The sequence below is a fragment of the Humulus lupulus genome, chromosome 3 (genome assembly GCF_963169125.1).
Source record: "Humulus lupulus chromosome 3, drHumLupu1.1, whole genome shotgun sequence".
Classification (NCBI taxonomy): Eukaryota; Viridiplantae; Streptophyta; class Magnoliopsida; order Rosales; family Cannabaceae; genus Humulus; species Humulus lupulus.
Window position 1 is genome coordinate 30,291,505 of NC_084795.1, and position 16,471 is coordinate 30,307,975.

Below are 16,471 nucleotides of genomic sequence, written 5' to 3' on the forward strand. Positions count from 1 at the left end.
CTCCTCGAGCATGGTTCAATCGGTTCTTGAAAGCAGTCAAGGGACTCGGATACATACAAGGTCAGACTAACCATACTTTCTTCATCAAACACTCAGAAAAAGGGAAAATGTCAGTATTGATCGTGTATGTGGATGACATCATAGTCACAGGCAACCATTCTGAAGAGATGATTTTGATCAAAGAAATGTTGGCAAAAGAATTCGAAGTTAAGGATCTCGGTGCACTTAGGTATTTTCTGGGTATGGAATTTGCTATAAGTAAAAGAGGTGTTTCTGTATCTCAAAGAAAACACTCTTGATCTCTTAAAAGAGACGGGAATGCTAGGCAGTAAGCCCAGCAAAACGTCAATTGAGTTTGGAGACAAGAGGAAAATGTTTGAAGGAAGTCCAGTTGACAAAGGAATGTACCAGCAACTAGTAGGGAAACTTATCTACCTCTCACATACTAGACCTAATATTGCGTTTGCGGTAAGTCTGGTCAGTCAATATATGCATGATCCATGTCAAGGACATCTCAATGCAGTATACAAAATTCTAAGGTATCTCAAGCAAACACCAGGAAAAGGTATTTTCTTCAGAAAGACAACTGAGAGGAAGGTTGAAGTATTCATAGATGTAGACTGGCTGGGTCAACTGATAATAGAAAGTTTACATCTGGGTATTGTACAATTGTATGGGGTAATGTTGTAACATGGCGAAGTAGAAAGCAAACAGTGGTTGCAAGAAGCAGCACAGAAGCAGAGTATAGAGTCAAGGCCCATGGAGTGTGCGAAGCAATATGGATCAAACGCCTATTAGGGGAATTGAAGATTGAGTATGAAGTTCTCATTCAGCTTTACTGTGATAATCAATCTACTATCAATATTGCACATAACCTTATACATCATGTCAGAACTAAACATGTGGAAGTGGATTGTCACTTTATCAAATAAAAGATTGATGGAGGAATTGCTAGCATTAGATATTTTCATACGGACCAACAACTAGCTGACATTCTCACAAAGGGTTATCCAAGCGAGTATTTGATTTCCTAATAAACAAGTTTGGACTCATCAATATCTACAGTCTAGTTTGAGGAGAGTATTGACAGCCAATAAATCAAATCCTCTTAATTTTTTTTTTCCTGTTCAGTTTCCTATTTTATAGGAATACCATTTATTGTATTTATTTTGTATTTATTGTATTTATTCTGCATTAAAGGGGATTGAAATGAAAAACCCTATATATATATATATATCCTGCTTTAGGTTGTAAAATATACAATGAAAAAGAATTCAGAAATTATTTCCTCATTTTTTATAATCTCTATGCACCAGCTTGACGGAGGGGTAGGAAATAATGATGTTTATTAGCCTTTATTACTCGGTATCCTCTTAATTAGGAAACCACTGTGTACAGATTGTATATTTCTATATTTAGATTATTTGATAGGCTTTCTTTAATATTTGTAATTGACTAGAATATTCTGGTAATAATTTACCAAATATTTCTTTATTTTGTTCAGTACCTAAGGTACGTTTGCTCTCAATGAAAAATTATCAGTGAATAATTTCTACATAATATTATATACAAGTACAATGTAAGTTGTAATGACAACCAGACGTTGATCAAGAATTACAAAGTAGCAAACCTTATGTGATAACCAGAGAAGTTGATCAAGAATTAGATCCTTGAAGGCTGAGGATGAAGTTATCTACATTTGGCTTGAGAGGTTATATTATTCCAAAACAAGTTTCTCCTTACCTTTAACACTTGTAGGATTAGGTCCTTTTGATCTTTCTTGGTAAGGATCCACCTTAGTAGTGCTGCGGCCACCTTTGCTGCTGCCTGCCTCACAACCACTGTTGTCATTGAAATATGGCTTGTTTTTTCTTTCATTGCCAAGACAAACAAGATCCTCACTTTGTGACGATGACTTCATGCAGTGAGCAATTGTTTTCCTGAACTCATCCTCATCATGCTGAAACAAAAGGCGGAGGCCACACTTTTCCACACACAATCTTCTTCCACTGTCACTCACAAATGAAGCCTCTATGACACTGCAATCATTTAGCTGACCCAAAAACCACCCTCTTGGTATGTAGGAAAGCCAAAAGAATCGGCCTTCATGGTCTAAATATCTGAATTCTTCATTGGTTGTTCGGTGGACATGGGGATGTTCCAGGCTGCCTCTCTCAGTTTGCAAGTGACAAATAAGATGGTGAGAACATTCTCCTGTATTATCCAAATTGACAATGCTGGCATTTGGATGTTGGGGATCAAGATCAGAAAAATATGCACATAATGCCAATCCTATCCAATTGTCATCGAATAATAGAGTAGTAGGCAGCTCAATTTTGACTGAAGGGCCACCAATATTATAACTCCCGAACCACTCAAGAATTTCAGTTGAAGTGAAACATGAGTTATATATGGAATTCCTATGAAACTCCTGTAAAAAAAGTATTAAAAGAAAAAAGCATGATAAGTTATAAGGTCTAAGCAAAAAAGAGGTAACTTCAAATACTAAAAACTATAGTGCCTTACTATTACTAGTAGCTCAATATCCGTTCTTTGGTTTCGAGGAACAATGTAAGAGTTGTCAAAATCAGGGGACTTTTCCTTATTTTTGTCTTTCAAAAATAGGCATATGGGATCTAAATCATCAAAGAAGGAGGTCACACACTTGACTATTGTTTGTTGAAATTCTAGCACATCATCTTGGTACAGAAGACGCATGCCACACCTCTCAACTGCCAGGCCAGGGCAATCAAAGCTATGCATTTTAGCCTCTACATAGCTTACTTCATTCAAATAGTCTGTAAATGCATCACGGGGGATATAAGTTAACCAAATGAAGCCACGAAGATATAACCACTTGAATTTCTCTTTATTGATGCGGAGAATGGGAGCAGGCATTAGACATCTGTTTTGGTCTAAGATGAAATCACATATAAGATGGACATCGATTTCAGAATAAAGGTTGTCAAGAATTGCAGCAGGGTGTTCATGAACAGTAAAGGCAGCGCATATCACAAAACCCCTCCATTTATCATCATCATAAAGATTTTGCGGTATTTGGAATATCATCTTGGGCATATCAGTCTGATGGTTGAACCACTCCAGAACTTTTTTTCGAGGGAAACAAAAGTTAAATCTGAAGTTAGGATCAAAGCTCCGTAGGAATGAAATTATATGCCCTGCAAGACTGAGCATGACTACCAAAGAAACCTTGAAGTACTTGCTAAGAAATTTCTCCAAGTTTTTTATCCACTCCACAATTGAATGGCTTTCAAAGAGTACTGTCTCAGCTGTTATGTCTAAGACAATATAAGTAGGCTCTGACTCTGAGTCTGTTGAAGAAGATGTTACATCTAAAATTGAGTTGTTCTCTACAAGGCTTTCTTGCATTAGATCCCAATCCTCAAAAAAGGCATTCATGCAATGAAGTATCATTTGCTCAAATTCTTGTTGATCATATATCAGACGGATTCCACACTTTTGCACCAACAAACCAGGCCTTTCGCTTCCAAATGAAGCTTCAATGAAACTGATCAACTGATCAGAGAATGAACCACATGGTATGTATGATAGCCAAATGAATCCTCCTAGACGGGGTAACCACTTTATTTCTTCATTTGTGGTTTGATATGAGTGAAGAGGTTCCAAACTACCTTCATTTGTTTCCAAAAAACAATTAAGGAAGTGGGAATTTTCTGACTCTTGATTCTCATCAACGTTGCTAGTAAAGGGCTCTTCAACTGAGAAATGTGCCCATAATGCAAGTCCAACCCAATTGCTCTCTTTAGTTAGATGGATTTCTATTGAATGATCATTTTTGTGACTGTCGAACAACTTCGGAATTTCGCTTGGAGGAAAGCAAGAATTATACTTCAACATTTGATCAAATCTCTGCAATATATAATATATACTACATCCTGTGAGAGAGAGAGAGAGACAATGAAAGAAATCAGGCACAAGAAAGACAGAGAGTGCGTGAAAGACCTGATAATATTTTTGAATAAAATGCTGAGTAATGTCTTTTTCGTTCTCAGTTGGCAACTGTGATTGACTCCTAGCGATAGTTGAAATATAATCCACATCTTGTACTTGTCGATGCAAAACTTTATGTTCCCTACAAAACGCCACATGAAAATCTACTTTAGAATAAATATATATTAAGAAGAATAAAATAATGTTTCTATAAGGACTTAACCTTGGTAAAGAGGAATAAAAATAACCCAAATCAAATGCCTTTTCTTCACTAGGAATATCAACTTCATAAAAAATCTTCTTCTCCATGTCTTCAAAAGTTTTACAATAATGCTCGTGGTGTACAGCTGGACTCTCTACTGTGCACTCAATTATTGTTTGAATAAACTCTTTCATATCATTCTCGTATACTTTACGAATCCCACATATTTCAATCTCCAAATGATCTGAGATGGTAGTTGCAAACAATGCATTAATTTGTCCACACTGATTCAGCTCTTGTGGAAAATGCACACCCGGTACATAAAATACAACAAGTCGATGATCTGAGCCTACAAAACAGTCTCTTTTGAGTGAAAATCGTGTTGAGTGTAGCATGCCACTTGGTTTGATATGCAGATGAGCAACAAGGGAAGCCGAAGATTTTGAGTCCAAATTGTTAAGCGAGAAAGGCGGGCGACTACGAAACACAGCATAGAGAGCAAATCCTAGCCATTTCTTATCCTCCAAAATGTTTGGAGTAAGACAACAAAATGCTTGACGTCCCACACATTGATAGGTGAACCAAGGCAAAATAGCTTTGAGAGGAAAAATGCAACCAAAATTAAAGTGACTTGCATAGCTTTCCTGTATAATGCAACACACAAAGAAGTAAGTGGTGAGAAAGATATAAGTGCAACTTAAAATAGTGATTTACCTGAAAAAGTCTCGAAAGCAATGATTGCAGCTTACTCCTCAGCTGCATGGTTGAGAAGCTTTTGCACCCTTGTTTTGCAATTGAAGTTACGTGAAGCAAGAACCTATTTGGTGAAGTGAATTCTTGTTCTGCCTCATCCGATGGCTCACTAGAAGTGCCTTTAAGTTCTTGTTCAGCAGATTCCATCATGTCAATTATTCTTCGTTCCGTTATAATAGATTCTACCTCACCAACAGGGATGGTTTTTGTTACTTGATCTACTATGTCTTGATAATGACTGACATAATCTTGGAAGTCATTATCAGGAAGCAATTCTCTCACAAACTTTGCTACATCTTCCTTATAAATTATATGTGCCCCACACATTTTCACACATGCACAAAGACTATTCAAGGATATCGAAACTTCAATTCTACTTGCCTTATCTAAGTGCCCATTAAAAACTTCTCTTGGGATATACTTGCAAACTCCAAATGACCCTGCACTAGAGATGAATTCTTCTTTGTCGTTGAAATTATCAAGGGGCATCTCCATGCGATCTTCATATATGTAAACATCATAAACAACTGGTATTGTTGAATCTGTATTTTCTTGTGTTTGCACATCGTAAATAATACATAGAGCAAGTCCCAACCACATACTGTTAGCTTCCAAATTTGGAGGTAGTTGGATTGTAACTGAAGAGCCAGTACTTGAGTAGCTGAACCAATCAGGAATTGTAATCTGAGGTGATACCGATCCAAATTTATTTCCTCGATAAATATGATCCTATGACAATAAAATGATAGAAGTCATTAGAATGTACTAGGAAGAACATAGAACATTTTAGAAAGTTCTAGAAGAAACTTAAAAGTTGTTAGCAACTCTAGAATGCTCTAGGAAATTCTAGAATGTTCTAGAAAGGTTAAGGAGAAATCTAGAACATTATAGAAAGTTCTAGAAGAGTCTTAGAACTAATTAGACAATGTATAAATAGCTCTAGAATTATTTAGAAAATAGTAGAGAATAGTTAATTACTTATAAAGTTATAAAATTCTAGAAAGTTTTAGATGACTCATTGGTTGCCTATAAATACAAGTGTAATGTGTGCCTAAAAAGCAAGAAGTGAGAAAATAGTCCCAAGTGTGTGTGATTACAAGAGTGTCTAAGAGTGTGTGATTACAAGAGTGTCTAAGAGAGTCCATTTGTTCAAAGTATTCTAAGCTTGTATTACTCTTCAATAATAATAATAGTGTCATACTTTTTTCTACTCTACAAGTGGTATCAGAGCTAGGTTTGTCAAGTTCGTGGAGCTTCTTGTTATTGTGCACAATAAGTTTGTGAAGCTTACAAGTTCGGTTAAGCTTGTTTGGTAATTTGTTTGCCAAATCACGATGGGTGACACTCAAGTAATTGGCGGAGTGAAGAAGCTCAACAACTAGAATTACAACACTTTGTCAACATTGATGGAGTCATACCTCCAAGGCCAAGATTTGTGAGAAGTCGTTGGTGGCACTAAAGTAAACCCACCTGAAGATGCAGAGCTTTGAAGAAATGGAAGATCAAAGCTAGAAAGGCAATGTTTGCAATCAAGACTACGATTGAAGAGGAAATGCTAGAACACATCAGGCAGGCTGAATCACCAAAGGAGGCTTGGGACACTTTCGTCGCACCCTTCTCAAAGAAAAATGATGCAAGGCTACAACTACTGGAGAATGAGCTCTTGTCAGTCTCACAACAAGAGATGACAATCAACCAGTATTTTAACAAGGTAAAATCTCTTTGTCGTGAGATCTCGGATTTAGATCCTAGTTCTAAAATTCCAGAAGTATGAATGAAAAGAATAATTATTCATGGGTTAAGGCTTGAATATAGAAGTTTTATTGCCACAATACAAGGTTGGCCAACCCAACCTTCTCTTGTCGAGTTTGAGAATTTGCTAGCCGATCAAGAATCTTTAGCTAAGCAAATTTCAAGAGTTTCACTAAAGAGTGAAGAAGATCAAGCACTCTTTAGCAACAAAAGAGAAGGGTGATCGAGGCAACATAATAACATCGGAAGTAATGAAAAGTCACGTAAACAACAAAAACAAAGCTCTCAATTAGGGGGAGCTCAAAAGAATCATGATAAGAGTAGTTGGACGAGTAAACAAAAGAACTTCCAATGCTATAATTGTGGAAGAAAGGGGCACATTGCAAAGCATTGTTATTCAAGAATCCTGTCGAAGGCAATGCAGCTACCTCCAAAAAGACGATTAATACCGAAGAAGAATGGGATTTCGAAGCATCTTTTGCAGTAGCAGAGTCTGAGAAGAAGGATGCAAGCTCTGAAGAATTGGCATTGGCAGTAGTTGTCCCAGAACAAATTAATTACAAGAGCGATTGGATTATTGATTCCAGATGCTCAAATCATATGACTGGAGATAAGGAGAAGCTACGAGATGTGACAGAATACAAAGGAGAACGTGTAGTGGTAACTGCAAATAATTCAAGGCTGCCAATCACTCACATTAGTAAGGCAGATGTAGTACCTCACTCTAGTTCTAATTAAGTTCAATTACAAAATGTTTATCATGTGCCTGGAATGAAGAAAAATCTACTATTAGTATCACAATTGGCATCATCAGGAAATTATATCGTATTTGGTCCTAATGATGTCAAGATTTATCAAAATCTTAAGATTTTTGGGAAACCATTGATAGAAGGGCAACGATTAGAATCTATCTACGTCATGACAGCTGAGACTGCTTACGTAGATAAGGTTCGAAAAAATGAGACACCACGCCAGACTAGGACATGTTGGTTACCACAAATTAAAGGCGATGATGGAGAAAATGGTGCTCAAAGGTCTTCCATAACTTAATGTCAAAAGTGACACTGTTTGTGTCGGATGTCAATATGGGAAGGCACACCAGTTGCCATACAAGGAGTCAAATTTCAAGTCTGCAGCTCCCTTGGAGCTAGTTCACTCTGATGTATTTGGATGAGTCAAGCAATCTTCAATTAGTGGAATGCGTTACATGGAGACGTCCATTGACGACTTCTCTAGGTATGTATGGGTTTACTTCATGAAAGAAAAATCTCAGACTCTAGAAAAGTTTAAGGAATTTAAAAAACAAGTAGAAGGAGAAGTAGGAAGAAAAATTTGATTCTTGCGCACTGATAATGGGGGAGAATATACATCTGATGAGTTCTCTCAATTCTTACAAAAGTAGAAGATACATCATCAGTTGACGTGTCCGCATACACCACAACAAAATGGTGTACAGAAAGAAAGAATCAACACCTTGCTGAGACTTATCAAAGTATGTTACATGCAAAGAATGTGCCAAGCAGATTTTGGGCGGAAGGAATGAGAACAGCAGCCCATATCATTAACAGGCTTCCTCAACCCAAGCTTGGCTTTGTATCACCCTTTGAGAAACTGTGGAAAATAAAACCCACAGTTAGTCATTTTCGTGTCTCTGGCTGTGTATGCTATGTCTTCATACCAGATCACTTGCGTAGCAAATTTGATAAAAAGGCTATCAGGTGCATTTTTGTGGGATATGATAGTCAAAGAAAAGGGTGGAAATGTTGCGATCCTACTAGTGGTCGATGCTATGTATCAAGGAATGTTGAGTTTGATGAAGCATCTTCATGGTGGTCTCCTCAAATGGTCATGCTACCTGATTCAGAAGAAATTGAAGACAAACTTCTTTTGAAAGAAGAAGAAGAGCAAGCAGGAGGAGCAAGCCCTGCTGACAAAGAACGATTAGAGGAGTTAAGTTCCAGTGAGGAGTCAGAGCATAGGGCAATTCAGAATCCTTGGAAAACAAGAGAACATCAAAGCACACAAAATGAAGATGAATCACCACAAGATGGGAGTTCACAAAACAATCTAAGGAGGTCAACCCGACGACCAAAGCCAAATCCTAAGTACGCAAATGGAGCATTGGCAAAGGTGGAAGCAAAAGAACTATTATCATATGAAGAAATTAAAAAAAAAAAAAACAAGAGAGAACTGTTAACAAGAAAAATCTTGAAGAGATTCGGTAATGAGGGGGAGTATTAGAAGTCATTACCGTATCTAGAATGCTCTAGAATTCTAGAATGTACTAGGAAGAACATAGAGCATTCTAGAAAGTTCTGGAAGAAACTTAAAAGTCATTAGCAACTTTAGAATGCTTTAGGAAATTCTAGAATGCTCTAGAAAGTACTAGGAGAAATCTAGAACATTATAGAAAGTTCTAGAAGAGTCTTAGAACTAATTAGACAATGTATAGATAGTTCTAGAATTATTTAGAAAATAGTAGAGAATAGTTAATTACTTATAAAGTTAGAAAATTCTATATATATATATATATATATATATAAGTGTAATGTGTGCCTAAAAAGCAAGAAGTGAGAAAATAGTCCCAAGTGTGAGTGATTACAAGAGTGTCTAAGAGAGTCCATTTGTTCAAAGTATTCTAAGCTTGTATTACTCTTCAATAACATAAAATAGAAAGAATAACTAAGATTAATGTAAAATGTATGTTTGCTTGTTTCATATATATATATATATATATATATATATAGAGAGAGAGAGAGAGAGAGAGAGAGACCTCAAAGGATGCCTGAAGCAGGGGAAAAACATGTTCGCTAGATGCTGGAATCTTGTACCCTTTCCAGCCTTTATCCTCCTTTGATTTTTGGCAATCTATCAAACAAAGCCCCTTAGAAGAAGTCCATATAGTATGTTCATTTGAAGTTTCTAGTGCTGCACAATAACGGGCAAGCACATATTTGACACTTAAGGGAAGTTTTGGCAGTGACTCAAGTTTGCTACAACAATTTAAGGTAAGTTCTCTCAGTGCAGAAAGTTGACCAATGCTATCAGGTAGGCTCCTAAAATTGTTCTCACTCAAATCAAGTTGCTCCAGCGAGCTTAAATGCCAAATATCATCAGGGATAGCTCCTTCTTGTAGGCTGCATTTACTTAAATCTAACGACTTCAAAGAGAATAAGCCCGAGAAGGAATTAGGCAATATCAAGCCGATGGATTCAGAGCCTTCTGCAGCAAACAAACAACTACATAAGAACAATAGCCATGACTCATGAGGCATGCCACTGCATCCGCGGAAAGATAAATGCTTGAGGCTCTTCAGGAGTGAAATGGAGGAAGGTAATTCTCTAATGGCAGTTTCACTTGCATCAAGTTCTTCCAAACGTTCCAAACTCCCAAGGTTCTCTGGCAAGTGATCAAGACATGAGCAGCCTGAGATGTTAAGAGTTGTAAGAGCAGTCAAACTATAAATGATGTTTGGAAGAGTCAGAAGGTTTTTACAATCTTTCAGATTCAACAAAGTAAGACCATCCAAGCATTTGATGGACTCTGGCAGCTCAACTATAGCAGTTCCATCCAAATAAAGTTGAGTCAACTCTTTCATATTTCCCACAATCTCTGGAAACTTGCTAAGCCTTGAACATCCTGAAAAAATTAAAGTTTCAAGAGATTCCAATCTCATCTCCTTGACAAGTATCTTAAGAGATTGACAACCTTTCAGATTCAACAAAACAAGTTTCTTGAGAACTCCAATGGATTGGTGAATTGCTGATAGTCTTTTACAGTCTATAAGGATCAATTTTTCAAGATTTGGGGTCGTATTGAAGTTTGGGATCTTGGTCAAGTACTGGCAATTGCTAAGATTGATCAACATTAACTTCTCTGATACCTGTTTAATTAAAGGGAACTTCTTTTAAGCAAAATCATAATTGAGCAAATATAACCAAGAAACTACCTACTTATAACAACAAATAATTCTTACCATGTTCTCCTTCCATAATATCTTTTCTATGCGACTGTTAGACAAGTTGAGTTCAACAAGTTTATGAGGATGGAAATTTGTGGGCAAAGATTTTAGAGGATATCCATGCCATTCCAAAAGTCGTAACTCCTTAGAAAAAGAGTCAATAACACATCCAGAAAAGTTCACATTACATATCTTTAACAGTCTCATATAACACATCTTGGAGAAAGGATCAGCTTTCAAGTGAAACTCTTGACCTATTTTAGGCAAGCAAAAGAATATGCCTTCAACGGCTTGTGTTCCCTATAATACGGAAAGTGCACAATATTTGGTTATGATTGAGGAAGAACAAATACTAAAGAAACAACCAAACTCATCTACATACCTTATTCTCTTCAAGTACATTAAGAATATCTTGTTGAAGCCACAACCTGCTACGATTTCCAAGCTGTTTTGGAGATTCTCGACGAACAATATCCCAACCTAACTCTTGTAATAAATCATGCATCCAGAGTTTATCTTTTATTAAAGTTACCAAAGATTTTTCAGCCAAGACCTCTATATCGATGATTGGAGAATAGTCACAAGTTCCAAGTATATTTATCACACGACTTTTTTCCTCTCCTTTAAAGAAACACGCAATGTCCAAAGACATTGTCTTCTCTGTATGCTCTAATGCATCAAAACTTACCTGAAGTGGACCAACAATGTCTTCGTTAGGATGCTCTTTCAGCCTTACCAATGTGCTTGACCATGCTTCAATATTTCTCCCATACAAGAAGGAACCCAAAACTTCAAGAGCCAAAGGAAGACCATTGGCATATTTCATAACCTCATTGGTCTTGTCTTTGTAACCATCTGGAGGATGGTTCATATGAAACGCTTTCCTAGAAAAGAGTTGAAGAGCTTCTTCTTTATCTAACTTATCAACTTGATAGATGTTATTCTCTCCAAAACTCTTTAACAAGTGTGCATTTCTAGTTGTTACAATGATTCTACTCCCTGAACCAAACCATTGACGCTGCTCATCACAGTTTCCCACCAAAGTCTCTATCTGTTTTAATTGATCAACATCATCTAGAATGATGAGCACCTTCTTATGGCACAATCTATTGTAATTATTTCCCACACTACTAAATTCATCACTATTATACCCCAACAAGCAATTGTATAAACCTTTTTGTAATTGTTGTGGGCCATTATGTTTTTCAAATTCCTCTCTAACATTTCGAACAAAGTAGCTAGTATCAAATTGGCTTTTGATCTTTTGCTGTATTTCATGTGCAAGAGTAGTCTTTCCTATACCACCCATCCCCCATATTCCTATGGTAAGAACATCATTTGACCTTCCTAAATCTAAGTATGACATCATTTTGTCAATTCGAGAATCCATTCCAATTAAATTCTTGTTAATAATAGTTGATGATGTGCGATTTAACACACTTAAAATCGTTTCAACTATCTCACCAATAACTTCATGCTCATGCCTGAAAAGAAGCAAAACGGAGGAAAAAAGTATATATATTGTTAACAATATTGTATGAGCCTGAAACGATACAAACATGATAGAAAATGAAAAATCACTACAGAAAACTAAATACTGCACAACACACACTCCTAACACTTTCACTCTTGAGCACCACGCTCCATGCACTCACTTTTCTTTATAACTTATTAACATTCAATTGAACACTTGGCTCACACTGTTAGTAACCAAGGGACCAAGTCCCTTGTTGAAGCATCCAATGAAACTTCATTATATATTTTCTAAACTAGAGTAATAGGCATATCTCTGTCATTTTTCTTGTGTAATATGTAGTGATAAAAACTAGCATATTCTAAAAAGTATTAGAGAGGAACCTCTCTTCACATACTTTTGACTCTCTAAGCAATGAATTAGCCAGGCACCATATGCATGTGATGTGATCAAAATAATTCAAATAGTTAAGGCAATTTATATTATTACCTGAGTCTCAAATCCCATCCAGATATATTGGCCACTTCAGTTAAGGCTTCTCTCCATAGGTTCACCTTCCCCACATGGTCTTTGAAAACTTGGTCATGTTTGGCAAAGGCTTCTCCAAAAACTCCTGTTTGCTTTCTGACCTCAGATGGATCCACTTGATAGAAAACAGGAATAACAGTCCGTCCATTATTCACTTTCTTATTATGGCACTCAGAAATCTTCAATAGCTCATCTAGACACCATGTTGAAGAGGCATAGTTGGTTGATATAATGACAACTGCAATCATTGATTGTTCAATGGCTTTCAGAAGTTCTGGTGCAATAGTTTTCCCCTTCTCAAGTTCTTCATCATCCATAAATGTGCGAATATGTTTTTGAGTCAAAGCAGCATACAAATGACCAGTAAAGCCTCTGCGAGTGTCCTGACCTCTAAAGCTAAGGAACACATCAAATTTCCCCATAGGAAGAGCTGAAGAAGAAGAAGAAGAAGAAGAAGAAGAAGAAGAAGAAGAAGAAGATGATGATGATGTTTGGTTGGAATCCATTTATTATTGGAGGTTAGTTTATGAATTAAGCTTGATGAAATGAAACTTAGAGAGCGTTGAAGTAATAATAGGTAGCCAATAATGCCAAGAAGTCTGGTATTTAAAGCAGCAGCAAAACAGAGTGATTTCTTCCTAGTAACTTCTCAAGAGAATCAGCTCTATATGTGAAAGCTTATTATTGATGAATGACCGACCATAAATTTTATTTGTGTGAAGAGAATATTAAAACATAAGAAGTAAGCATTATATGGTAATGGAATATATTTTAACTTTATGTCGCATCGAACCTTTTCTTTTTCTGCATAATAAGTTTGCAGGCCAATCAATAAGTGTCACAATGCATGGTAGAATTTACCAAAAATATCAGCACCATACAATATTGTATATATCATCTACTATAACTAAGCTGTCGTCCATTTTTACCTTTCGGCCAACTTTACTTTTCCAAATTTTATCATTCAATTTTTCCTTTTTATATTTGAATAAATCAAGTCATTAATTCATTTTAGAAAAGACAAAATAATATTTTTACTATATAATTTAGTAATTTATAATTTCATTAGGGACATGATAGTATTTTTATAAAAATTATTAAACTACATCCAATTTTTCTCATATGCACATTCATCTTATGTTTCTCTTACTTTATATATCAAATATATGGGGGTTTCTTTAGTCCGTCAGTTCCATTTTCAAGACTTAGTCCAACATTATTATTAGCCATAGGATATATTAATTTTTAGAGTGAATGGTAGGATTTGAATGTATTGATTTAATGATACAAAAATACACATATACCCTTAGGGACCTCCTTCAACCGGGTACCGATTGTCATTTAGTTTGTTTTTAATTTATTTAAGCAAACAACAGAAATTTTCAATTACCCAGAGAAATTTTCAGAAAATCAACATTCGAACTTGCTGTATTATTAATGGCATGGTTCCCACTCTGGCTTGTTGACAAGCTCATGTTGTTCTTGTCATGGTTAGTTCTCGGAAACATTGAAAAATATGGCCTAAAAAGACCTTCAACATGACCATTAACGCTGAAAAATACAGAAGGAAAGACCCCAATTTTAGATATTGGAACATTAGAGAAGATCAAATCTGAAGATATTACAGTCGTTGCCGGAATCAAGAGATTCACATGTAACCAAGTCGAACTCGTCGATGGCGAAACTCTCGACATTGACTCAGTCATTCTCGCCACTGGTTATCGCAGCAACGTTCCTTCATGGCTTCAGGTGAGAAAATGTTCTAAAAAAAAGTTACTCTGTTTTTAGTTTCAAAAACAGAGGAAAGCCCAAAAAAGCTTTCTTCGATCAGAGTCATTTTTATTCATTTATACTGATCTTATTCTGGTTTTGCTATGAATCAGGAAGGTGAATTTTTCTCCAAAAATGGATTCCCCAAAGCCCCATTTCCACAAGTTTGGAAGGGAAATGCTGGTCTTTACGCAGTTGGGTTCACAAGGAGAGGGCTCTCTGGTGCTTCCTCAGGCGCCATGATAATAATAATAATAATAAAATCTTTGTTGAGTAGCAAGTAGTTTCAGTTTCAGAATAATCTTTGGTTGACTAAATTGTTTAATTAATAAAAAAGAAACTTTTTAACGGGAGAAGAGAAAACACAGAAAAGAAGGGTTTGAATGAGAGAAAATTATGCTCTGTAATGGTGAGCATAACTGAGCTATATTCCACTATTAATAGAGTTGATGCAAGTGATGAAAATACAAGGAGGAGCTAGTGACAGATAGCTCAACAGAATAACAACCTACAGCTAGGACAAAGCAACTAATCACAAGGTTAGTAGAAGAATCTGAATCATTCTCATGACCCTCAAATAACAATGATTGAGCATAATATAATTATAATCAATATAATCTCTTGCAGATTTATTAAAAGCAAACCGTAGAGAAGTCTAACAGAAGCATGAAGAGTAATTTGGATTAAATATACTGGTCTTAACTATCAACTGTGTTTTCAATAGACAGTTTATTAGAGAAAAGATAAAGGGGCATCCATCTTATGAGGTCGCATATTCTCATAATCCATTAACATGAAGGTCAAATGCCTAGAATTACCTTTTCTTTTTTGAACAAAACTGATATTTCTATTAGAAAGGGCAAGCATGAACCGTAATAAGAGATTTAATACAAAAGGATAACAAGGCATACATCATCCTCTTGCATAGTGAAGTTTTGTAAGGGCACGAGCCACTCTATTCGCAATTCTTGGACATTGTTCGAAGTTATCAGCAAAGAGATCATTTACAGATAACATCCTTTACTACAATGCCCAAGGATGAGTTGTGCTCAATCCGAACTTTGATATTGTAAGTGAGTGTATTTGTTGGGACACTAATTTTGACTAATCTATCTCAACTCTACTTGTGTTCAGACATTCATTTTGGCTATTGTGTTTCAACTGTGCTTGGTTTATTTTAAATGTCATTTTCATTTAGCTATTGTGAATATAGGAAGGTATCCCTAACTCTTATTATATTTATTGCTATTTTCGGTTTAAAATTTTACCATTTGCAGATCAAAAAGTGGGTACGAATTCACAATATATATATATATTTATATATATATATCAAAAGGTGTAGAACTCCTTGAAGCTTCTTTTTCTACGCTTAGAGGTCTTGGGTCATTATATTAAATCTTTAGTAAATTTGCTTATGACTAGCTAGATTCATGGATGTAATAAGAGAAATATTTTAATCACACTTTTTTTAACAAAGTAGTGACTCCTAATCGAGCAATCATACAAATATTATAACTTAAATATGGTACGTTTAGTGGTATTATTATTATTATACTCTAATTGTGTTACACATCAGGAGATTATAAAATAATTTATGCAAAGGGAAAGTCTTACATACCAAATACCATATAATGGCCAAAATTCATTCTAAATTAACTATACAACCTAAAGCTACATAATCAATGATAATTCATTCTTCTAACCATTAAACAAGTCAAACAAAACTGAGATATTCACTAAGACAATTCATTTGTTACTCACAAAAAAACAAACAATAATTACTTTCGGTTTTTTTACTTTCAGCTATTATGTTATTCCTAACCACTCTATTTAATATTACTTACTGACATCAAAATGTTACTTATATGCAGATGAGTTACTGGAAATTCATTACTTTTACATGCAACACTATTCTTGACTACTCCTTTAAAAATTACTAAGTGACTCTTAAACATTACTTTCCCAATTTCGTAAATATATTTGAACACAATACTAATTTTACCTTATTGCCCTCCACTGTAGACTTTTTTTACCTGCAAATTACTATTTTGCCCATACT

The 16,471-nt window shown here is 35.6% G+C and overlaps 1 protein-coding gene across 1 annotated transcript; it reads right to left on the minus strand.

Annotated features, from left to right (window-relative positions):
• Nucleotides 1-1,535: 1,535 nt before the first annotated feature.
• Nucleotides 1,536-13,224, minus strand: LOC133822444 (uncharacterized). The gene is made up of 9 exons (XM_062254783.1): nt 12,604-13,224; nt 11,023-12,124; nt 10,656-10,940; nt 9,453-10,562; nt 4,889-5,656; nt 4,196-4,818; nt 3,985-4,114; nt 2,527-3,891; nt 1,536-2,431 (listed from the first exon to the last, which is right to left on the minus strand). The coding sequence occupies exons 1-9, from the start codon at nt 13,146-13,148 to the stop codon at nt 1,718-1,720; spliced, it is 6,642 nt and encodes a 2,213-aa protein (XP_062110767.1). The 5' UTR covers nt 13,149-13,224; the 3' UTR covers nt 1,536-1,717.
• Nucleotides 13,225-16,471: the final 3,247 nt, after the last annotated feature.